We start from the raw sequence: 26511 nt of genomic DNA on the forward strand, positions 1-26511 counted from the left end.
AACCACATATGTTTAGGCTTTCATATCAAACTGCTTTCTAGATGGATGTTTTCAGCTCTGTAATTAGCAATGCACAATGGAGCCTTTGGTACTTAATTACAGCATTGCTAAGACAATAATAACATGAGAAATGCTAAAATTGAAGAGAGTATTTCTTGACACACCTCTGGCTACATTCTTATTGGCTGGGAAAGAATTATATATGCTTAGTGAATAAAGCAAACAGAAATGAAGGTGTGTGCGGGAGCAGCACACAAGAACTCACAGCAGGTACTTCAAGTTCAGCCAAGTCCAGGCGCTGCTGCTGATTTGCACTAACACATCATGGGCCCCAGGAGTAGAGAAGACCGGGCACTCCTCTAGACTGGAAGAGCCCATCACATTCAGCATCTGGAGCATCTTCTACCCTTACAGGCTAGGACCAGTCTGAGAAGAAAAGACCATGGCTTTTTATCCCCTTCAGATTGCTGGACTGGTTCTTGGGTTCTTCGGTTTGGTTGGGACGGTTGGCACAACGCTTCTGCCTCAATGGAGAGTATCGGCTTTCATCGGCAGCAACATTATTATCTTTGAGAGGATCTGGGAAGGGCTTTGGATGAACTGCATCCAGCAAGCTATGGTTACACTGCAGTGCAAATTCTATAACTCCATACTGGCTCTCCCACCAGTGCTGGAAGCAGCGCGTGCGCTCATGTGCGTGGCGGCGGCTCTCGCCTTGATTGCTCTCATTATTGGCATCTGCGGCATGAAACAGATGCAGTGCACCGGCTCCAGTGAGAGGGTCAAAGCCTACTTGCTGGGAACCTCAGGAGTACTCTTTATTCTCACTGGAATCTTCGTTCTGATTCCAGTGTCCTGGACCGCCAACATCATCATCAGGGACTTCTATGACCCAAACATCCACGCAGGGCAGAAGCGAGAGCTCGGAGGAGCACTCTTCCTTGGCTGGGCGACCGCGGCTGTCCTCTTCATCGGAGGGGGGCTCCTCTGTGGTTATTGCTGCTGTAACAGAAGGAATCGGTGGCACAGATATCCAGCCCCAGCATATCGTGTACCACAAAAAGATAACCAGAGGAAGGTGACAATGCCTAGCAAAACTTCCACGAGCTATGTCTAAGGCATGCTTCCAACATCAGCCCACGGCTTATGCTCAAGTGTTTTATAAAGCCATCCCAGAAACTGTGAGTACATCAGGCAGAAGAACTACCTTCATAATAGATTTAGACTGAGATGAAAGTTTCCATTTTTTTTTTTTAAACCTCAGGTAGGAATATAAATGACTCATTTGGACATTGTGATTTCCTATGCATTATCTGCGCTCACGCTTGTTGAACTCAATATTTATTCCAATTTATATAGTAAAATACCAAGTATATTCCTCATTATGAACATGTGATGATGCTCTATTCGTTTTTGCTTGTCATGTATTCTGATAAAAAAGTAAAATTTCAAATGATATATTGCATCAATAAAACATAAACATATTTTCAATGGTAACCTGTGATTTTTCACTCCAAATTTTTTATTACATACACAGTAATAGCTAAATGGTGATAATTATAAGGAAATAGTCTTGAAAAGTTCACAGAATAAATACATTTGGTTGAACTCATCAAATAACATTTAAAAAATTTTTCTGGGAAACTCATACTGAAAATTCAACTTTTTTTTTTTAAAGGATAAAGGAGTTCTGGTTTCTCTATGCAAGATGATTTTCAAAGCCTCCAATTTACATAGGTTAATCTTTCTTAGACCCAGCCATTTAAAGAAAATAATTTATAAATGAAAATAATGTACTCCCAAAGTTTATGATTTGTACATTCAAGCAAACTGAATCGTCCAGCTGGATTAGGTAAAGAAATAAATCGAGACAGATGAGCTTCTTGTTGAAGGGATTTACTGACTCAAGCACTGAAGGAATGGCGCCAGTTCCTCACCTGACGCCAGTGTACAGGGTACAGTGTACAGGTCTAAACACGCTCAGAAAAATGAAGATCCAAGGTGCTTATTCAGACGATTAGTCAGGCTGAAATAACTCCCACCTTTCTTACTCTCTAGTAGACAAATAGTGATGCCAATGCATTTTGTTTTGCTTGAAACGTTTTCTCAGTTTTTTGCAACCCATGTGTACATAACAATATCAAGGTTAAAAGTGGTGAGGGGCTTGAGAGCTTAAGATGCACATAAAGTGTTAGTGACGCAAATCTATTCTTGTGGGTGGCTCCTAATGGCTTTGCTCTGCTGTGAATTAGTGTTTATATATTCAATATTAATCCTTAAATGGCATATTTATTTTATAATAGAATATTTAATATTCAGAATGTAATTTCACAAAAAGGTTTTAGCTAGTTCACCAAATCTTTTTGTGTTCATGTTTATCATAATATAACAAGCTAATAAAATAACTATGTCATCCAATGATGTTGATTTGTTTAGTTACACGATTAATTGAAGAATGCATATCTATCCATTAGTTAACCTATTAACTGAAACATTAGTGTAACAATAAGCCAAAACTAAGTCCTGTGTGAAACTCTTACTATAGTCTACAAACCAACCAAGTCTTCATTACTTCAAGCCGTTTAAAAAAACAAAATTTTGCCTATGTCCTTGGTCTTTTATTTAGTTATGGGTTATCTTTCTGCTTCATCATTTGGCCTCAATTAAAAGTCCATTTGTCTATCTAGGTACCTGAATTATAAACCTAATTAGATAGCTTTTTCTTGGTATCTCTTCTGTGAGAATAATTATGTTCTAGGAATTTCTGTACCTTCCAGTGCCCAAGGGTGACATATCCTCACTGCTGAAATTTGTATACAAATTTATAGGCAAGATGAAAAATGAGAGGTAGGGCTGGGAGTGGGAATCTAAATTTTACTTTATCTTTGGCAATGGACTTTTAGAGAAATAAATGAATGGGTTGTGGTTGTCATGTGTACCTACAACCTCTGGAACTAGAAACACCTGTAAAACAGTTCTTCAGGTTTCTACACAGTAGAACTAAAATGAACTTTGAGTGTCCTCTCCATGTTTGAGATAGCAAATCTTGTCTATTAAAGTACTTATTAAAAGATTGGAATAATGAAAAAAAAAACAAAACAAAATTATACTCAAAACATTAAGATGTTAAAGGTGACATGGAACATAACTAAATATTTTCAAATAAAAGCAATAACAGTATTTTAAATATAGTCATGTCAGAGAGGTTTTCTGATGACTTTCTTTTACCTGTAGAAATCTAATATGGTTGTACTGAGAAGGAGTCATTTATCTTACACAGCTGAGTAGGTAAGCCATAAAGAGAGTGAAGACAGATGCTTAATGGTTGTCAGGTAATCATTTGTCTTACCTTTTCATTCACCTAGAAACAATTAGCATTACAAGAATGTCCCTTTAATCCTAAATGGAATATGTCTTTCTGCTGGCCAGTGCATCAGAGAGAACAAGTTTTATTTTTGGGTGGAGTCATGAGACAGCATTAGCTACCAAATATTAGGCAAAAGCTCACCAAGAGATTTGTTACCTGCTCTTCCATTAATCAAGGCATCCTTCTGAAATGTTAATTTTTAATCTTTCAGTGGGCTGTGATATTTTCTCTCATACAACAAAATGAACTTACTAATTTTCAATAAATTTCAAGACACATTGCAAATGAAAAGTACCTATATTAAACCTGGGTTATACAAAAACTTTCTTATTCCCTAAGGTTTGACTGAAATTCAACTTTGTGGAAGTCTCATCATGTATTACCAAGTTCATAGAATTGAGGCAGGATTTGTGACATTACTAATATGCAAAACCCTACATGATTACTAGGTCCAGACTTAATAAATATTTGAGGATTGATTCCTAAGTGATGAACAGACTGTAAAATAGTCGCAGGTTTTAACCAATATGGGCCCATTCCTCAGGGAAGAGATAAAACAAAAGAACTCAAGAAATATAAAAGCAGTTACTATTTTTCAATCTGAATGTATGTGTCCTGAGAAAACTCTAAATAAACTGTAGCATAGCTCAGTGGAACCATTTGTTGCTCAAATTTAGGATTATAGAATGATTTCCTAATTAAGAAATTAAAACAGTGGGGGCAGGGCTCACACCTGTAATCCCAGCATTCTGGGAGGCAGAGGCAGGCCGATCTCTGTGGGTTTGAGACAAGCCTCGTCTACAAAGCAAGTTCAGGACAGCCAAAGCTACACAGAGAAACCCTGCCTTAGGGGGGAAAAAGTGAAACAGAATACCGTAGTTAAGAGGCAGTAAATAATATTATCTTTAGAGTACATGGAGGGTGCCTCCTCTTATTTTTTTAAATACTTGAGAACAGGACTCAGGAAAATGAGGAAATCTCAAGCAGATTGAGGAAGAGGCCAGATAGAGCTATGTCCTGATTTATATGGGGTGAGGGTGGGGGTGGGAGTGGGGAGCATGGATGAGTTTTCAACAATCCATGTAGGACATAAGGAGATAAAAAAGTGATAAGAATATATGATGTGTTTAGTCTGAGAGATAGAAAAAGAAAGTCTCGCCAAGGTTTCTACAACTAAACCACTGTGAGAATGAAGAATATCACCCCTTACACACACACACACACACACACACACACACACACACACACACACACATGAAAGAGAAGGCCTTTGTATCCTTGTCTTTCCACTAAGATCAGTCCTTTCACCTTTGTCTCATGGAGTTTGTGATAACAATATTCTATGCAAAGTAGGTAGTGGGACTGTCATCCTTGGTGCAGAGGGTAGTGGGACTGTCATCCTTGGTGCAGAGGGTAGTGGGACTGTCATCCTTGGTGCAGAGGCGTCATCTATAACATATTACAAAGCATGGGAAGGGGCAGAGGGCAGAAAGTGCAGGAGAAATGATATAATAACATTAAATTTTTAAAATAAAAATTATTGTTTTAAAAATTATAGATATTAAAATGAGCCAAATGCTACAGATCTTTTCTATATTACTTTGAGTTGGTGACTTTTCTAAATAATGCCAGATATAAAAAAAAAACTGTTGCTTAAAGAGAAAATTAAAACATTGCTCAATTTTCTCAATGCCCAAACAAAACAATAAGAAACAACAACAAAATATCTACAAAAGTGTCATTGAGCTATTTTTTGTTGGCCATCTACTAGTGGTCGCGGAACATACTTTTAAGTGTGTTTTGTATGCCTACTAGAAAAAAATGATTTTGTCTTTGAAAATGGTTGGAAACTGGAAAAAAAAAAGCTTTTGGTGAAGGGTGAGAGATTATGTCTACTTAATCTTCTTAGCACTGGGGCTACTTCTGGCTTGAACCTGTGAATGCCATGTGTCCGCTGCCCTGGTCTCTGTAATTTCATGTGTATCAATCCTGTTGTATGTGGAAGACACTGTTTTCTTGGTGTCACCCATCCCCTCTGGCTTTTACAATCTTTTGGTCTCCTGTGTAGCTTCCTGAGCCCTGAGGGAAGGGATTTGACAGAGAGATACCACTTAGGACTGAGTATTTTAAGGTTTCTTATTCTTGTCCAGTTGTGTGATTCTGTATTAGTTCCCATACATCAGTGGGACATTTCTCTGATTTTGCCTAAATCACTGGTCTGTGAGAATAACAGAACTTTGTTAGGAGTTATTTTATTGCTGTTCCTTTGGTGGTTTTTCCCCTAGGCTCATGCCCTATCCAATCTTAGGTCCTTATTCTCCTGAGCAGGGTCAGGGATGAGTTCCATCTTTTGGCCTTAAAGCCATTCAGACAGTTGCTGGTTGCTCTCACAGCATGTAGCACAGCGTGCAGGCAGCTCATCATTGTAGACTGCGTGATTTGTAGCTAGGTTGGTGTTTGCCTTGCTCTTCAGGTATCATGCAGAATACCACCAACTTCTCTGGTACCATGAACACTAGTTAGTATGGGTGAAGCCTCCAGTTGGCACCAGCTGCCCTTCTCCATGTGGGTCTGGAGTCTGCAATCAAACACATGCCACTCCCCAAACCCAAAGAACTGAGAAGAGTCTTCATTAAGTAACTTACATCAACCTGAGAGCTTAAAACAAAACAAAACAAAAAGTTAAGTATGAGTCTTTAAAACAGTTATATGTATAAGCCAAAACACCTGGCACTTGGGAGCCGGCAACAATTTACAGATAATGAATATTTCATGAATTAATGAAGGAAAATTTAATCAGCATATAATAAAATATGGCACCTGGGGGAAATCAGATCTCTTAGTAGTCTTGCACTTTTAATACTGCTTTAAAAGAGGATTTCCAAGAAAATATTTATTTAATAGATAGATACTGTTCACTGAGGAACCATTCCAGACAAAATAACATGTAAAAAGCAGGCTGTAAAATGCAGCAAAGCTGTTGTTTCAATTAAGACGGTGACTTAGGGAACCCCAAGAGTTTCTAGCAAAATTGATGATGGAAACAATTACTCAGAAGATTAAAAAGTAGATAATGCCACAGCAGAATCACGGACATGCTTGATATGATAAAGGTGTATCTGATATTTTTTAAGTTTGTCTGACATTTTGACATCATATGCTTGAGAATTGTGCAATCAAGTTATAAAAATAAATTTTAAGGTGTTTTGAGTAAGTTTGCAATTTTGTGTTGGGGGCACATGCATCCTGGGGTACATGCTGACTATGAGGTCAGGCTCTACACACCTGGTAGGGCAAAGAATACTTTCTTTGAGGCATATATATCAGCTCACACCATGAATAACAAAGTTGACTCTGGGAATATGTGGCAGAAACGTGATAACTAGATTAGAAGAAGCAATCACATATGCAAGGAAAGATCAAAGCACAGGTTAGAGCTGATGGGAAGGCATCATTGTGAACATAGAGAACCCGGCAGGGGAGGTTTATATTTGTTCCGTGTTTCAGAGATTTCAGTCTGTCTTGGTAGGGAAGCTATGATGACTAGGGTCTGTGTGAGACTCTTTCTACATCATAGCAGATCAAGGCACAGAGAACAAGGGAGGAACCAAGGGCCCAAGTTAGAACTGGCAGATAGGTCCCCGGTGATCTGCTTTCACCAACTCTTTCACATAACATCATCTGAAAGTTCTACAGCATTCTTCACCTCTAAATTGTATCAATATCCAGGGAGAACATGTCACAACATGACCTCGTGATCCCCCACAAATCATAAAGAATAAACATTAAGGAAAGGGAACACTCAGTTTCATCCTAAAGAAAGACATACTGTGAGCATTGGCACTTCGGTGGTGAGGGATACTCTCAGAAGCACTGGGAAACCCACGGCCACGTTAAACATCCCTCTTCTTCCCTGATTCCAAGCCAACGCTGCCAACTTGGTAAAACTCTAAGTCTCTAAGTGTCGGGAGCGTCCCTAGATACCTCCTTTTCAGTCAAGATATCTGACGCATGCAATGCCACATTCCAGCCGTGATTCTGGAGACCTAACCTGCCTGAGAAAAACTCACCCTTCAACTATTTCCTCACACTGCCTGGGATCCATTAGTACTCCCTGTCAGAAAGTCCAAAATCCACAATAGAAACGCTGTCCTTCCCTTTTCTACCTTTGATCTTCCATTCACATTACATTTTGTGCCCTTGTAATGACTTTTATCCTCATTATCCTCTAAAATATCCAGTTCATTAAGATCCTCAATACATGTCAATAATCTTGTTGTTTTAACTTGCACCTTTCAAATTTAATTATTTTTTTTAAAAATTATTATTGCCACTTGTCTATACACTTTGGAAAGACACAGTTTGCCTTCTTTTTGTATATACCTACCTTTTGAGAACCCACTTAGTCCCCCTATTTCAGGAAAGCCCAAAAGGCTTAATAGACAAAGCACTGGCCTAGGAGATTTGAGTTCATTATTTGCTTCCTCCAGCTAAACTGAGCCTCAATCGTTTCATTGTTAGAACAAAAACAATATGCATAATATTATATATGTGAACTATATATAAATTGAACTATATCTAAACAAAACTTTACACATGGAAGCAAAAAGGTAGAATATTGATTCTATTTTTTTTAATTTACAAGTTATAGAAAGAAATTAATACAAGGAGGCTTTCTCTCCTTTCTAAGGACACACTGTGAGGACATTGCTTCCCCACTGTCTCAGAAAACATACTGAAAGGGCACAGGCTGTATAGCTCCCTTCCTCTTCACATAAGGAGGCTGATGGGACTCACTCCCTCTACTTGAAGGGCCACTGTGAGGATAAAGTGAGGCAGTGCCTGTGAAAGCCTCTTAATCACAACACATTATGTAAATGTAATGTATAATTACTATTATTATCCCCAAGCAGTGCAAGCCTTAAGCTCTTTACATGTCTTTTGCTTTCTCCATCCATAAAGCATTTCACTGTCCTGTTGGACATAAAAGGAGGCAAAATAATATTCATTATGTTTTTCAAGATTTGTTTAAACATTTTTTCATTTAAAAGCCACAGTTTATTTAGTTTTTTAAAGAATTGGAATGACTTTTCATTCTGGTTTAACCCCTGTTTTCCTGGAGTTTTTAAAATAAGGTAACAATTTATGTAGACACTTCATTTCTTTCAGTATCACATTGGTTATGAGTGGTGGTGAGGTGCTCAGTATTCTAAGCCACCTCAGTCATTCTAATAATCCTTTTTGAAGTCTCTGACATACAAATGAACTCCAAGCTCTATTAAATGCAGCCTACATGTGTTCTAGCACATTGGTACACAAATCACTGTTCTCTAGAGCTATGGTTGAAAGAGCAATGCTTTCTTGACTCGACTTTGTTTATCTTTTAGTACAACTGTATATCAGTGGCAATAGAATTTCTTTTCTTCCTTTCATTCATTTTCTACTCTTCCAATGTCTTTCCAATGTGCAAGAATGTCTTTGAGAGTCCTAGTGGACTACACAGACTTTTCCAAAATTGTTTTGCTATCTCTCTGTGACACTATTAAAAAGTAGGAGGGAGAAAAACAACCTCCCTACAAAAAACTCTGGTCTAAAACTTACCCTACCTACAAGAACTGCTGGGATAAAGATAGAACAGATAGAGAAGAGGCTGAGAGAATGTCTAACCAATGCCTAGCCCAACCAAAGACTGACCCCATCAAAGAGAGCAAACCCCTGATACTATCAACTAATACTCTGCTATACTCTTAGACAGGACCTATTAGAGTTGTTTTCTGAGAGGCTACACCCATAAGCAGTTTGTACAGATGTTGAGACTCACCACCAAACATTGGGCAAAGCCAATTAACCAGGGCCCAGAGGGGCCTGCAGAGTCTGAAGCATCAACCAAGGACCATGCATGGACTAGACCTAGGTCCTCTACATAGATATAGCCAATTGACAGCTCAAGTTTCACGTAGGTCCACTAGTAAAGGGAGTGGGATTTGTTTCTAACTTTGACTCTGTCGCCTGCTTTTTGATCACTTCCCCTTGACAGGTATGTCTTGCCACATCATAGGGAAAGAGGATGAACTGAGTCCTGACGCAATTTGATGAGCTGGGGTTGGTGGTGGGGACTCTCCTTTTCTGGGTAATAGGGGAGGGGGAGCAAGAGGAGGAGGAGGAAGGTAGGGCTGGGAGGAGAAGAGAAAGGGATTATGACTAAGATGTAAAGTGAATAAATTAGTTTATAAAAAATAATCAAAAATCTAAATATCTGAAGGGGGAAAGTAGGTGCTTCCACTTTTAGATAAACTCACCATTAGAGCACTGAGTAGCTTTAATAGGTTTTTCCAAGCCATCAGCATCTTCTACCAAACTGCAAACCTCTTCTTTTGTTACTTCTATCTCCTATTCCCTGTGTACAATGAAAACTCATATTCTTTGGAGAGAAAAGTCAAGCAACAAGACATATAAACAAAGATGAATCATAAAAGCATTGCAACATGATCCAATCTATTATAACTGCCATAGGAGATCAAGGTGCTCTCAGAATGCAGGAGACAGGGTATGAATAAAGATGCTTGGGGCATGCTTCCTGAGAGAACTGCAGTCAACCAAGCCTGGCCCAGAGGAAGGCAAAGTAGAAAAGAAAACACAAGTCAATTGATTACTAATTGATTACTTAATGGCAAATAGCATGCTCAAAAAAAAAAAAAAAAAAAAAACAAAGTTACAAATAACTTACAGACTGAGCAGGTTGTTGTTATCTATTTTGCTGTGTGTGTATGTGTGTGTGTGTGTGTGTGTGTGTGTGTGTGTGTGTGTGTGCGTGTGTGTCTGTGTGTGTGTACTTACCAACAATTAATGGAAGAATGAGATCATGAATTTGAAAAGAGTGGGGGTATGGATATGGGACTGTTTGAAGGAAGGAGTGGTAAGGAAGAAATGATGTAATTACATCGTAATCATAACAATTAAAAAATGCAGAAGTGGATATGCAGATATTCAAGCCCTTTGAGTAAACCCAGGTAAGAATCTACAACAGCGATCAGCTTGAGATGTGCTAAGTGTTCAGAACAGGGAACATGCTGAAACAGGATGCAAAGCTGTTTTTGTTGTTGTCTGTTGGAGGAATTTGCTCAACAGAACTGTGTCCTCACCAGTGCCCTAATGTTTTCTGAAGCATTGTAATAGACTCTACAGCTTTATCTTCATATTACATATTCTTAGCTTAGATACGCAAATATTTAAAAGGTGTCTTCCATTCCTTGTTGGACACTAAGCTCCTCAAAGCCACTAGTATGTTAATGTGTGCTATGAACATATTAGTGTACCTTTATTATTTGGAGCTTAGCTAGAAGCAAGGAATGTAGACACATACCTGCATAACTACATAGTCCGGAAATAGCTCCTGTTCAGCAGACAAAACAGTCAACAAAACAAGAAGGCCACCTATAAAATGTGAAATAATATTTGCAAGCCATATGTGCGATAAAGGCTTAACATTAATCACCTTTGTAAGTGGACTAGTTTCTGTAAGTGTTATTCATCTCAATTCTACTCCGTAAAGCTAAAGCTATACTCTGAATTTTAAGGATTTTCTTTAAGGTAGCCATATTATCACTCGCTGTGCTTTTAGTGAGTTTCCTCTTTTATTTCAAATAATCTGATGTGGTTGACTATGGATAATGTCCTCTGAACCCATTTACAGCAGCCAGCAAGATGGCTTTAAATGGGTGCCTGCAGGTGTGTCCATAAAGCCCACCACTGCCTCATTTCTATTAGAATAATGGTTTTCTGTGGGAGTCTAATTTACAAAAGGGGCTTAAACTTGCAGTGGCTTTGAAGTGAACTGCAGTGATCACTCCTGACGTACATCTGAACAGGACTGCATCCTTGGCTGGCTTGATGGCGTCTCACCTGCTGCAGAGCTGGAATTATACCTACATCTTAGAGGCCACTTTGTCATTTTTTACCCCTAAACCCATCACTTGCAGTATCCTATGCTTCAAACAAGTATAATCACTCATCCAGGGACACATCTGAAATGCACATCTTAAATATCAAACTGAAATTAACTAACTTATCTGATGAGGATTAAGTATAATAAAAACCACAATCTGTGAGTTTCTTTTTGGAAAACTCATTCTCCACAGGAAGATAATAATTGTTATTTTAATTGGCTACCTGAATTCTCAGACCTCGCCTCTCACCTTGTGCATGATTATCCTGTTTTTTCTTAATTACTTTTAGGCTATTTCTCGTCTTATTTAATCCACTCATTTTCATCTTGATCTCTCACAGTGATATCTCCAGGTAGTAGATCCTAACAGAGCTTTGCTGTGGAGGGCTGGGGGTGACAAAAAGCAAAATTCAGTTTCCCAAAATGTAATGTTAGGCTTGGTGAGATGGCTCAGTGGGTAAAGGCACGTGCTGCCGAGCCTAGCAGCCTGGGCTTCGTCCTTATGATACCTATCATGATACCACCTACCTATGGTAGAAGGAGAAAGGTGACTTGCAAGTCATCATTTAATTACAGAAGCTGTTCTAACACAGCAGTAGCTCCTGAAGCCCCCCCTTCTCATCTTACCTGTAGTCTTGGACATTCACCCTACCTTGCTAAGACTTGCTGTCTGGGACTTTTGAGGCTTTCTTCTCTAGCCTTGGGTTTGGTAATACCAGCAAGTGGACTTTGCACTCGTAATGCTTCCTTCATCTTTCCTCTCCAGGGTCTGTAGACTTGCAATAGAAAAGAATTGGGTAGTCCTATTGTTTGTGTTGCTCTGTGGAGCTCAGGTGAAGGCAGGAACAGTGTATCCTAGGTGAGTACTGTACCTCTGACCTACACACGCGTTCTCAGGTAGCTGTGAAAAGCCCAGCCCGCCATCCTTCTTTTACCTAGGTGGATAACTAGTGTTTGTATTTTCTTTTCAATTCTTTTTCCCTCATAGTAGTGATCTCTTGCAAATCCCCATGGTGTATTAGTCACAACCGCTCTCTAAGACTGAAATCTAACCAGGCTCTTACTATTCACTGGCGTTTTCTCCTTAATCCTTTCCAGAGAACAGCTTGCCTTCTGAACCTCAACATCCGCAGGGCTTTTAATGAGATCACCCCACCTACTTTTTAAATGCCACCTCCTGGTGTTCAAAAGCACACCCAGAACTTTAAGCCACGCTGATTTACTGGCAATTCTTGAAATGGGCCTCAGGAGCTCATGATTCCAGGGTTGTATGCTCTTTATGTGTGCTTTCTTACCTCTGAGGTCCCCGCCTCCCAGCAAACTTCACAATTCAGTTTTCAAGGCAAGGATTTCCTTCCTGGCATTTCCTGGGTTTCCGAGATGAGTCAAGAACCTCACCCACTGCCTCCATGAATGATATAAATGACATCACTTCAGCTTTCTTTCTGGCCTCTCCTACCCATAGCATAGATGGATAAATCATTTTCTTGTACAAAATTTAATTTTTTTTAACATTCTGACTTATGGACTCTACCATTTTGCTTTCCTAATCATATTTCCATAGTTACTTTCTTAAGTTATTTACATATAGATCCACTGGGTTTTCTGTTTTTGATTATGGAAAACTACCTCCTATCTTTGCCAGAGTTGGTTTTGTTGTTGTTGTTGTTGTTTGTTTGTTTGTTTGTTTTTTTGCATGGTGTGCTTCTCCTGTCTGAGCTCAAGACAGAGAAATAGGCATCCTTTAGGTTTCAATCTTCTGTCGCCCAACCACAAATCTTCCAATTTTACCCTTTTCAGTTGACCAAATAGAGACGCTCTATTGTCTAACATGATGTTTGTAGCCTTTTTGTGCTTTTACACGAATCTAAGGTGTCTATTGACTGAGGAGTTTAAACTCGCTGAAGACAAGAGCTTTGCATGCCTTTGGCAATCCTCTTGCTCTGGAGTCAAGCTTGACGGTTGGCAATAGCAGGACCTCCCAAAATATTGGCAGACTTAACAAATAATAATGACCACACTCTGAGTATTTGTTCCTTTGTTCTACAACTAGAATACAGATAGAATATTCTAGAGATAGAATATTCACACCACTATAATGTCATTATTGTTGTACCAAGCAGTATCATATTATATGTATGGTAGTGTTGATCATCAGCATGACCAAATCCAGAATCGCCAGGAAGATAGGACCCTGGATGTGTCCTCATTGCAGGATTAGCTTCAGTGCATGGATTGAAGTAGAAAGACATGAACCGTGAGTGACGTCATTCCCTGGATGGGATCCTGGGCCCTATGAGTGGCAAGATGAAGCTGAGCAGCAGCACGCACTGCTGTTCTCTACTCCTGTGGAGAGGATGCTCTTCAGGCTGCTTCTTGACTTCATTGCCAGGATGAACAGTACCTTGAATTGTAAGGGGGAAAAAACCCTTCTCCTTTCAGCTGCTTTTGGTGTATATTTTATCACAGCAACAGGAAAAGAAACTAAAATAGTGTATTGAATACAGAGCCAGTCAGTAAACAAACCGCTAATCTCATAAATTACAAGATTATTTTATCATAACTTAAAAGATAAGTAGTATAAATTTGGCTCTACTACCGAAATATGTCCATGTCCTCTGTCAATCACAGTGAACTGCAATCACTGTGTCTTGACAGTGACTTAGGCTCAGTAAGCCTTAGTCTTCCTGCCATTTTGATGGTGTAAAGCAATTTAAACTGCTTCCTTGTAGACACCAACCAGGCTTCTGTGGTGTACAGTAGAGATTAAAGTAAATAAAGTTCCACTGTGAGAGACCTAGCATAACAAGCACCTAAACCAATGTGCCTAAATTCCCATTTCCTCACTGGATGATGTCAACAGAAGTGAACTGACTTCTCACAGGGCCTAAGCAACCTGTGCTTCTGAAGATTCAACTTTTACATTATTGGAATGAAAATAATTCATTCCCTAGAAACGAAACGTTGTTACATTTTATTTTACTTAATATTTAGCTTCCAAGGCAGACCAGAACATTGCTGCCTCCTTCTGCCCAGTCTTCAGCATCCTAGGTCCTGTTAAGATGCTCAGTCAGACTGTGTGATCGGTAGTGACAGAATGATGACGTGACATTTCTTACATTGTTGTAAAAGGTTTTGACTTTCATTTCAGGCACTGTGGAGGGAACAAGTGTAATTTTTGTGAGCTGCTGTGGAGAAGACCACATGCCAATAAAGTGAAGCTGCCTCTGGCCAACAGTAGCACCAGAGGAGCCGACTCTAAGAATAACACATGGGATAGATGTAAAAAAAAAAAATTAGTCATTGCAGGGATTTTGAAGTGTCCTCATTCCTTGTCGATGCTCCAGGAGTTCACCTTTCCGGGGACCCTGAGCTTGCAGCTTGCAGCCCCGACTTGACGGACCCCAGGTCCCTCACTCACAAGAACAGTGCCGTAGTTTCTGCTCCCAGGAGCTCCTTGGGGATGCTGTACTGTGCTACAGATAATTAAGGTAAGTATCAAGCAGACTTATTTTATGCATTGTATACCTGCATTATAGCGCCATCACAAGGATATCCATATCTTGTAAACAGTGGGCTATTTATACATGCCAAAAGAAAATAGAAAGGCAGGAAGAAGATAACAAGGAGGAAGAAAGAGCAGAAAGATTCCCTTAAATATGTTTTCGTCATATGCCTGTGGCTATGGCATATTTTAGGGATGAAAAGACCTACACTGAACTAGAACTCATCATTAGGATGGAAGTCTGGACTGTAACCTCTCTCTGTGATAGACGCATCATTTATTTATTGAACACTGCCCTTCTGGATGCTTCTCTTGGTTTTCAAAGCTTTCTGTGATGACTAACTTATCCAAAAAGTTGATTCTATCCATTATTACCATGTTCAACCAATATTTTCATGTTCAAAGATTCAAGTTTCTCCACATTTCTAAGGGAAAGGGCTAGATATGAATTGCTGAATTTTCCACTGAAGAGATACCTCAAGTCTGGTTCAAGGGTCTATTAGTTTAAAAGCTGTTTGGGAAATTTGGGGGGCTATTTGTCTCGGATATAAGAAGTGAGCTGAGGATAATATATGTACTCCTTGCAAATATTTCAATATTTTGTGTAGCAGAAAATATTCTAGCTCAGTGGATGCTGGGTTTAGAGGTGGCAAGAAATTTTACAGCAACACACACAAGATCAATGTAAGTCAGAAGTTCAAAACACACTTGAACAAAAAGTACCCTGCCAGGCAAACACTATGACCAAAGATCGGTCAACAGATATTCACCTAGTTCTTACTGGAGATTATGCATGAGATTCTACGACAGCGTGGTGCCAGACAGGTGAGGTCTAATTGTATGATTTTGTTGGTATATTGAATACATTATCAATATTTTCCCACAATGTGTGGGCTAGAAACCCACATATAAGAGGAGTCTTCAATCTTCATAACAACAACCTGACATGATTTCATTAATGACATCATTCAGGTATATGAAAACATATAAGAATTACCCATATCTGCTATGCATTCGCCTGCTCTTCTGTTGATTTTTCTGCTTAACAACGCCTTGGGTGGAGCAGGCAGAAGTCAAAGAAGAGCTTTGGTTGAGAGCCTCAAGGGCTGAGTTGGACTTCCAGGTTTGGGCTGTATTTTGCTGTTCTCCTTTGTAACATCTCTGCTTAGTTAATACCTAAATCATAAATCTTAGCAACATGGTGTGACTTCTCATCTTGCCAGGCCGGTAGCTCCAATGGAAAGCACGTTACCACCTGGAGCTCTGTGCATTGGAACAAATTGGTGTTATTTGTTCAATTACTAACTCCAGGACCAGTAGCTACGACCTAGGGGATGACCAAACAATCACAACCCTCCTTGGCGTGTATTATTCTCTCATAAGATATAGAGTATTAGAAGTTGTGGGGAGGGGGGGAATCTGATAATCAAAACTATTCCTTACTTGAATCCACGATCCACTTTAATCTTTCAACCTTGTCTTTCTTCTTTCATGATTTTTCTAGTTATCTAAATTTATGTAGTTTTGAAAGTTATACTCAAATGTGTTAAAGTTACATAGGATTGAAAAACTGAATGTTTATTTCTCCTATTAATATACATCTTGCATCATAGTTTCTTCTGCTTCTGAAGGATATAATTCAGTCATAAGCTGTGTAGTCAGTCACTCTTCCATTCCCGGAGTAGTTTTACACAAGCATGACAGTGACTGAATCAATCTGACCGCAAGGTTTTGTAATGATGAAGCCCCACCCTGAATTATGACATCACTCAAAGTGGCAGAGACTGCCGCTCACATCTGCTGCCACGGAGAGCCCATCTAGTGTCTTGAGCACAGACTCCTATGAACATGTCCAGGTGACATTTTCGTGGCTCCACCCTCTGTGAAAGACTTCTTAACTCTAGTAGCTTAGGGCATCTCATTAAAATACCTATTACAAGCACTGGCTTCTGAAGGCTTTTACTGTGATTTTACTATTTCTCACATATTCTATTGTAATAGAAAATCAGAGATTTTTCTCATTGAAACAATTAAGTTTTATCCTTTTCTGAGGAATAGGGAAGGGAGCAGGGAGAGAGGGGGGAGTGGGACTGGGAAGAGAGGAGGGAGAGGGCTATGACCAGGATGTAAAGCAAATAAATAAACAAACAAACAAACAAACAAACAAACAAGCTACTGGAGAAACAGTATAAAGCCGGGCTTTACTTATACCGTATATATAAGGGGAAATCCAGGAATGTGGACCAAATGAGTAACTCAAAGATACAATTACTTTCCCAAGTGTTCAAATTCTACAAAAAGGTTGGTTGTAAAGCATAGATTTGTGTTTATTTCATACTTGTAATGACCACAACAGTCAGAGAAATGGACAGTTTAAAGCATAAACTAATTTAAAGAAACTCAGAAATTAAATGAACTATGAAACTATCGATTTCTTATTTACACCTGGATCCTGCTCTATTCTGCCTAACAAATGTTTGTTCCAGTGGAACTTGGGCAAAGAATACTGGCTACGCTGGAATGTCCTAATGGCGTGGCTGGCTCCAGCTGGAAGTTCCTGGTATGTGTGACGGAAGGCAGTCCTCTGGCAATTCTGGGTTCCTGGGTAACCTGGGAAGCAAATGGAAACGACTCCTTAGTTAATTGGCTTCTTGTGGGCTGTCAAAACCAGAGAGCAGAGGTTCCCTCACCAAGGTGTTCTCAAAACATTCTGGATGATGACAGCTCCATTTGGCAAAATTTGCACCATAAATGCACAAATATATATATGATCTTCCTAACACACTGGAAGTGATAGTTTTAAATATATTGAAAACACTCCACTATATTTAACTATTTTTGTAAATATCTAATATTACTAAAGTTTTACTGAAGTATTTTTAGACTGTCAGTATTATCTGAAAATGATGATATAAATAATGCCTTTTCCTTTACATAAACTCTTGATATTTTCAGTTTATGAAAGTGACAAAATATAAGGTCAACTTATGTTTAATATTAAAAAAAACATAAAACCCACTTTTGTTAATTAGTGTCCTAAACTATTTGATATAACCAACTAATGCACACAGATTCTTTTGTAGATAGTGATACACAATTGATGTGAGCACTCAATGAAGAAGACAGATACTTTTCAATTCTGGGGCCTGCCCTGTAGCATCCAGTCAAAGAGACCTCTAGCATGATGTTTCACAATTTTAAAGACTTCTCAGCTTGCTGCGTCTTGGCTGTGAAACCACAGATCCTTCAGACAGTGGAAAGGTGGGAATTTTGAGGAGCCTGTAGGATTCTATTTGAGACCTAACCCAGATTCTTGTTTGGGACCTAACCCTATCTAAGGCTTACACCGTATACGGAGTCAGCCTAGAGCAGATGGAAGCAATACAACTCTTCAGAATGTTCAGAACTCCCTGGCCTGCTAACCTCTTCATAACACTCACCCTGTCATCCTCAGCCACCAGCAAAGGCCAAGTCTCCAGGCATTAGATCTCTTTTTCTTACAGTCCTATTTCTGTAGAGTTTGTAATACTTCCTGAAGTGGATCTTAATTTTAATACATTTTATTGTGATAGTTAAAATTGAAATGCTGTTAGTAGAAATGGCAGTCTGTGATCTTAATAACAATCTTACTTGGCCATAAAGAACATGCTAACATTCTCCCATTCTTCTCTCATCTTGTTTTATTGGTACCAGACACTGCCCGAGCCACGCTGTCCTGGAGGTAATTGTTCATCCTCCTTCGAGCCCTGTATCTTCTTTGAATTGTTTTTTCTATTTTCAAACATACTATCTTTAGACAGGAAACCCCATGTTTTGAGATGTCTATGATGTTTAAAATATTCTGCCTCAGCTGTTGCATAACACTGCAAAAATTTTTCATATGTATGTGTATATGTGTTTTATGTATATATACTTATTTTTTAATTCTTAGGCTTCTACTTAGTATTAGCACTAGGGATGTTTACCATGAGGAGAAAGTTTCTCACACAAAGCCTTTACATTTGACCTTTCCTTTGATGTCCCTTGCTCTGATAACTCTTCACCCCCTTCCACTCTTATGTTCACATAGTTAATTGTGGAGGGACTCAAATTTTCCATCCCAGAACTTCAGTGTCTGATTGTCTGACCACATACCCCACTGCGTTCCTCTGTCTTATTCGTGTCCCCACTTACATTAAAAGATTATTTATGGCAGACACTAATGTATTTAGAATTTACAATGAGTTCTACTTTTTAACTGGGCTGATCAGAGGGATACAAAGGTCACTGCAGAGAAAGAGGTCAAGGTCTTATCTGGATAGATGCTAATGTCTATCGTAAGTGCAATGACATCACCCAATGTCAGGCTTTAGGTGAAAAGGAAAGCCACAATAACCCTGTTACTCTGTGTCTTCCTTCCGCTGTTCTACCCTCACATTCCTTCTTCACTCAGCTCTCAATCCTGCTTTTCTCTCCTGTCAATAGCTTGTCTATATCTTCACTTTGTTCTTCACTTGGCTCAGGTAAGCAGCCTCAGTGGTCTTGGTGTCTAATCCCTTCACAGATACCACTGAGCTCTCACCTCTCAATTCTATACAGGCCTCCCTCCCTCACCCGTCAATCCATTCCATAGTCTGGACCTTAAATTTCACCTGTCACTTTTTTTGATAATATATAAATCACCCCAGTTTTATTTCACCAGAAAAAAATAATTCTAGAATGTTTTTCATCATGTTTTTCATCTCTTCACAGTTATTCTCAGTGCATGGGGCTTTTACTTGCCTTACCTTTCATTCATTTATGGATCTACTACAAATTGGCTTTTTTTTACAAATTAGTTTCAGCATCTCCTGCTATTCTGCTAAACAAAACAAAACAAAACAAACAAACAAACAAAAAAAACTACTGTTGGAAAATTGCCAAATCCAAAGAAGAGTTTTCAGTCTGTTTGTAGCATTATCCATGGCCAGGTTACATCCATAGTGATTCATCCTTAAAACCCCTCTTGATTATTTTTCCATATCTCTCTCAGTTATTTTCTGATCCCTTTCAACTACATTCTTACCCTCCACATCTCCTTACTAAGTATTCACCAAGAATCTTTGCTCCTCTATTTTCCTTCTTCTCTCTACTTCTAGGCATTTAGTTGATATCAACGATCTTAAGATCAGCTTAGACTACATATAAGAACAATAGTTTCTGTCCTTCGTCTTTCCTCTCTTACTGTATTTCCTAACTTGCCTTGTGACATCACCATCCACAAGACAGAAGTGCCTGCTTCCTTGACTCATTATCTTCAGTTCCATCTGTCAAGCTCTTGGTTGCCATGTCTTTATTCTGAAACAACTACATCCGTTTCTACCTGTAGTTTCATTTGCATTCTCAGGTGTGTCTTAAGAATCTGTCACATGGAGGATTACACTGTCATGTCAACTGGTTTCATTACTTCTATGCCTTTTCTTTTAAATCCTCCATCTATAGCAGGCAAATTAATGTTTCTTGTTATAATACAATGATTTATTCATGAATTTCTACCATGAATCCTGGTTTTCCACCATCTGCCTGTCTCTCTTCTACTTCTATTCCCCAGTTCCCCTCAATTCTTCTCAAGTACATGGCTTCCTTCTCTTCCATTCTTACAGTCACACACACCTACTGAGGGCATTTAGTGTTACTATATGGATGTGAATATACTTTATTTTTAAGATCTAAAAACTAATTTTCTTATGATCTAGACCCTAGTACATCTGAAAGAAACTTTTCCCTAATAGCGGCATAACTTCAGTATGATTATTCATGGCACAGTTTCCATATTGCAAACTTTCTAAATTTCAATACACTTATTTCTACTCTACCTCTGAAAACTTCTGTAGCTGTACAGGGATCATCAGTGAGTTCCACCCTGTCCTCATGAAACTCACCCTCTTGTCTTTTTCACTAGCTTTCTCATCCCAGCCCAGCTCTATAATCACTTTATGACACACACCTTAAAGTGTATTGTCCCTCCCTGGCTTCCTTGTAATCAGTGGGAAGTCAAATCCAATTAAACCCAACTCACTGCATAACCTTCACCTGAACACAGGCACCTGAACAAAGTGCAATGGGGCATGTACTAGTAGACATCCAAGATTTTATTCCTTGGTATTTTCATTATGAGTGTGTGGAGGTTTGTGTGCATGTGTGCAGGACCCACAGAGGACAGACATTGTCTGATTGATTACCCTGTAATTGCAGTTGGAGGTAGTTGGGAGCCATCCTCATTAGTGCTCTGCCAAATTTAGGTCACCTCCAAGAACTGTCTGTACCCTGAACCATGGAGCCACCTCTCTAGCTAAATTGTTTATGATTCTTACGACTTTGAGAAACCATCCTATAGTCCTCAAAGCCAGTTCTTATTATACTTTCCTAGATAATTATTCGCTGTCCTTTTCATGTTCCCGAATTTAAAAAATCTTCTTTTGTACCCTCATTCTCCCTGATGAACAACACACCATCTATAAGAGAAGAAAATTATGCGCACAGGCCTCCTCTGACAGGACCTGTGTGGGCATAGGTATGTATACTTTATGTTCCTGGATACTTAGGAGTCTTTCTTTCAGTACTACTTTTCATCTACTTGCTTAGTTGAGCAAATTGCTCAAGAAATATCCTTCTGTGTTCCTCACATCATCTCCCTTACTTTATTTGACAAATTAATTCCATTACTTGACAAATTAATTCCATTACTATACAAATTATAGAAAGTCTAGTGTTTTCCAATGTGATTTTCACCTTCCATCTTTCCAGAATGTAATGGATATTGTCCTCTTCTTATGAACTATCTTATATTAATACACTTAATTGTAAACCCATTTCAGTGAGTATGAAAATAAACTGTATTTTTGCTTGGAGATTGAAATGGGATTGATAAAATACTCTTTCCGCTTTGCCTAAGAGTTAAAAAGAATAGCAGACATCTAGGGAAGTTCAGCGGCTTCTTCAGCTCCCTGAGAGTCTTCATGGGAACAGAGGTTCGCATAGTGGCCTGGATTATTAAAGGAAACACTTAGAGACTGTCATACAGCTTTATGTTTCTGAGTACAGGGGTAAATAGTTCAGACTGAAAGAGCGGTAACAATTTAGTTTCTGCCATAAAGATGAGCTTTGGCCTTCTACACTTGCGATACAAATTTCGTTTTAGATAGGCACACAGAGGCATAGATGGAAAGGTGTGTGTACATGTGCTGTGCTGTATCACGGGTTATTTGAAGAATATGTTCTATTAGCCTTCTTTTGGTTGTAATAAGAATGAAGTCTTGGCCAGAATTCTTAAATCAGTTCTTCTAGTCTATAAACTAATGCAGTTACAGCTTTCTCTAGCAGAACACTGAGCCTTGTAACAAACTCATTTGCACCTGAACCAATAGAAACGGGGACTTGTTGAAAATTAGGACATAACAGTAGAAATAAGTGTGCTAGGATAAACTCACTTCTATGCTTGGGAATAACATGGTATAAAATGAAGAATAATGAAAATGTCAGCAATTTGATGAACATGAAGAGAGTTCTGGCATAGAAATAGAGTCAGCCTAAACACACTACTCTGTTTAGTTTGTAAGACTGAGAAAGGGGGAAATTAACTTAGAAAGGTTGTGTCAATAGGATGTCAAAACATCCAATCAATCTGATAGTTGCTCTGTTCAATCAATGAAATAGTCACTTTAAGAAAATCCATACTAACAGTGAAATCAATAAATATTTGACCAGATGCTAAAATTTTAAATGTCATACAGTAATTCCTTTAAGGAATTGGAAAAACAGAAAAATTTCATATGTAGGAAGAGAATTAACACAACATGGAGAAAAGCAACACCAATATTAATTAATTAACAAAGCCTTCTGTCTTAGAGAAAATGAAAAAGGATGCCTCCTGGGATTCTTGTTTATTAAGAAACACCAAAAAGTAACATCCTCTTTAGCACATTGACTGTAGATAATGCCAAGTGATGCATCAGAAAAAAGGGATTAACAAACACCATGCCCCTTTAAGAAAGCTCTGCCATTGTAGTATACTCTGCTTTTCCTCGGAATGTTCAAAGAAATATAGCTCTCAATCCTAGCTGGTCTGAGGTTATAAAAGATAATCATACTCCTGTACCACTTAATGATACCAGGAGCGAACACCCACTCAAGCATGGCTGGATGTGAAAGGTGGAAGACTAACAGAGTGAAATAGCTCCCCTCTATCTACAACGGGAAAAAGAGAAGATTGAAAATACTAACATACTAACATTGCATTCTCAAAGAACAGTCTACTCTTAACAAATATTTTTTAGAGGAAAAAATAGGCTTATTTGTACCCTTGACTAAATATTTGCTTTAAGGAAAACAATGCCTCATATTTTGTTTACTATGTTACAAGTTCACTTGTAAACTCTGGGGGGAAGAGTACATTTTTACTTTAGTAAGTATTTGAGATCTGGGTTGGCGTCTATGGTGAGATTTTTTGTGCCCAACAAGCTCCATATACACCACCACTTTGAGTCAATAGAAACACTTTAAAAATGTATTTTATTAATTTATTCATATTACATCTCAATTGTTATCCCATCCCTTGTATCCTCCCATTCCTCCCTCCCTCCCATTTTTCCCTTACTCCCCTCCCCTATGACTGTGACTGAGGGGGACCTCCTCCTCCTGTATATGCTCATGGGGTATCAAGTCTCTTCTTGGTAGCCTGCTATCCTTCCTTTGAGTGCCATCAGGCCTCCCCATCCAGGGGACTTGGTCAAATATGGGCACCAGCATTCCTGTGAAAGTCATACCTCACTCTCCACTCAACTGTGGAGAATATCCTGTCCATTGGATAGATCTGGGTAGGGGGTCAAAGTTTACTGCATGTATTGTACTTGGCTGGTGCCATAGTTTGAGAAGGACCCCTGGGTTCACTTACCAGGAAAGTGGGACAGAGGGGAGGACATCCTATTGGGACTCTAGATGAGAGGAGTATGGGAGAATGGGGAAATAGAGGGATCCAGAGGGTCCTAGAAACCTACAAAAAATAGAAATACTTTTAAAGTTCTGGTTATAACCTGAGATGGAAATATAGTCTGAAAGATCATGTTAACTACATTTAATGAATCTGCATTTTATAGAAGACCTAAGATCTCAGAGCAGGATAATGATGTGAACTTCATAATCCTTATTTATTGATTTGCTTATATGCTCTTTAGAAACAATCATCAGGTTAGCTCCCACTCAAGCTATAGACATCCAAACTTTATAGTCGCCCTTTGCCAGCTTAAATGTCCTTGTAAATATGGAGGTGAACTGCTTTGAAAATATGTCTGCACAAGTGAATTGGGGCCTTGAAACCACAAAGGGTAGCATTCAGTCTTCCAGCACAACACTCAATTTCCAAGCCATTATTGAGTAATTTATTGGGCAAGCATTCCCAAAAAGCATAAAGTATGACATCTTCTCATACAAATATGTTTATCTAGTTGAGGAAATAAGATAAAGAGGCAAGGGAGTGTTAGGTAATGATGTCTAGTGTGCATACGCTTACAAAGCTCACTGTAGTCAGGAGGATGGAGACATTCGGGGAAATGAACTAAACTTTAAACTGCACCTTGAGATAAAAAGTAGGCCTTTGTGAAAGGAAAGTCAAGTACATTGAGTGCAGAATTTGTTAGAGGAAGGCTAAAACTGAGAGTGCAGAAGCAGAAGTGGAAGTGTCTGCTCTGTGGGAGTGTTTTCCCCATCTTGACCGGTTGGCTATAAGATGTTTGCAGCCTGAGGCATCCACAAGATTTCTGAACAAGATGGTTAATATTCATCACAGGGCTTTATGACTTAGTGTGGGATGCATGTTGGTATATGTCTACACATGATACATGATCTGGAGATAACTGCATGGTCACGATGTATTTGGCATGTTGTGGCTTAAAAAACTTAAGCATTCATTCAGACCAAGTTGGTTTATATTATTTTACAAGGTTTCTATACTTATGTTAACTGTGAATGTATGTGTCATATCAGTCACTGAGAAGAGAGTGCTAGAACGCCAGAGTGTATTGTGGGTCCACTGTTACTCATTTGCATTGCATCCATCCTGATACTTTGTCCATAGAGGGCCAAACATATTGTGCTTTCTTGACAAATTGACTATTTTTTTTTTAAATCATGTAATGATTCTATTTATTTTCATGATGCTTTGTGTTTCTTTTAGTCTGTTTTACTGGAAAATACTCCAAGCATTTGATAGTTTATGAGGATTGTCACAGATTTTTTATGTCTGTTTTAAGAGTTCTAAACCATGTTTTCACTAAATGTAATTTTCACCTGAAAATAGAGAATAAATCACATTCATTGGTTAGTGTGTATAAACTAAATCATTCTTTAGATTAAATTTTTTCTGAGAATTTTCTTTGATATTTTAAACCAACACCTGTAAAATATAGTTCATTTAGAATCATTGATGAAAAGATTTTTTTCTTGTCCCAGGATTATATGGTGAGTGCCTATAGACATATAAAGTCTTACCTTCTCTTGATTTTAAGGAGTATGAGATAGTATCTTTAGATTTAGATTTGTTTTGCTTACTTGGTTTTCTCATGTGTAATGTGGCTCAGTTCCTGGTATAGTAAAAATGTGTGTGTGTGTGTGTGTGTGTGTGTGTGTGTGTGTGTGTGTGTAGCAAATTTGTTGAATGACAGTGAGAATAAAGAAAAATTCTTTAGCTGGGTGTGGTGGCACATGCCTTTAATCCCAGCACACACTGTGAGTTCGAGGCCAACCTGGTCTACAAAGTGAGTTCCAGAGCACAGCCAGGGCTACATAGAGAAACCCTGTCTCGAAAAAAAAAAAAAAAAAAAAAAAAACTAAATAAAGAATAAAAGAAAAAAAAAAGAAAAATTCTTTAAAATAATTTGGCATTGTTATAAATGTAAGTAACCTCCATAACTACAGAAAATATTCCCAAACTATATTGAAATGACAGATGAATTCAACTTACAATTTCTCCTGATTTTCCACATTTATTCTTTAATCCATTTTTTTCTGCAACACAAAACTGAATCATTTCCCTTCCTATTTAATTAGCCTCTCCCTCCCTGTCCTTTATTCAGTGAGTCACACAAGATTTAAATCTCTCAACAAATGCCGAACCCTCTCCTAATTCCTTCTCCCACATCTCTGTCTTAAGTTTTCTGTACCTTTGTTGATACCCTGAACATGAATCATTAATCAATTCGATCTGAGTTGGCCAAACATGCCTTGCTCCTCAGCCCCAATAGGGCAATCTGAATCTTGAACAAACCTGAAACAAGATGGGGTTAGCAAATTTGTTTTCTTTTGTTTAAAAACATGTAGGAACAATCCCATGATTTGTGTAAGTTGGCATTAAAACTCAGGTCTAGTAAAATGACAGGACAGATAACACTGGTTCACATTGCTAGACTGTTGGCCTAAGTTTGTATTCTGACACTTCATTCTATACTAAAGTTAATCTAAGCCAAGAATTATTCAAATCAGAGTTCACACTTAGTGGAGTAGTACTGGAGATAAAATTTAGCTTATTACTTATCTGCCTCCATTTTAAAAACACTTTTAAAGTGGGAATTCCATACCTATTTTTCATGAATGTTGTTCAACTTAAAGTGACAAGGTAAATGAAGTACATGTCACCTTTGCAGTGGTAGTTGAGAGAGAAGCAGAAGTAGTGCATTGCTGATA

General features: G+C 38.6%; 1 protein-coding gene across 2 annotated transcripts in view; it reads left to right on the top strand.

The window, feature by feature from the left end:
* Window positions 1-206: 206 nt before the first annotated feature.
* Window positions 207-26511, top strand: part of CLDN17 (claudin 17) — a 39652-nt gene continuing 13347 nt past the window's right edge. For both annotated transcript variants that reach the window (XM_084800542.1, XM_084800541.1), the window contains exon 1: window positions 207-1181. In XM_084800542.1, coding sequence (XP_084656668.1) covers window positions 443-1117 — 675 coding nt within the window. In that variant the 5' untranslated portion in view covers window positions 207-442 and the 3' untranslated portion in view covers window positions 1118-1181. The remainder of the gene's footprint in view (window positions 1182-26511) is intronic.

The sequence above is a fragment of the Acomys minous genome, assembly GCF_964271855.1.
Source record: "Acomys minous genome assembly, chromosome: 11".
NCBI classification, from domain to species: Eukaryota; Metazoa; Chordata; class Mammalia; order Rodentia; family Muridae; genus Acomys; species Acomys minous.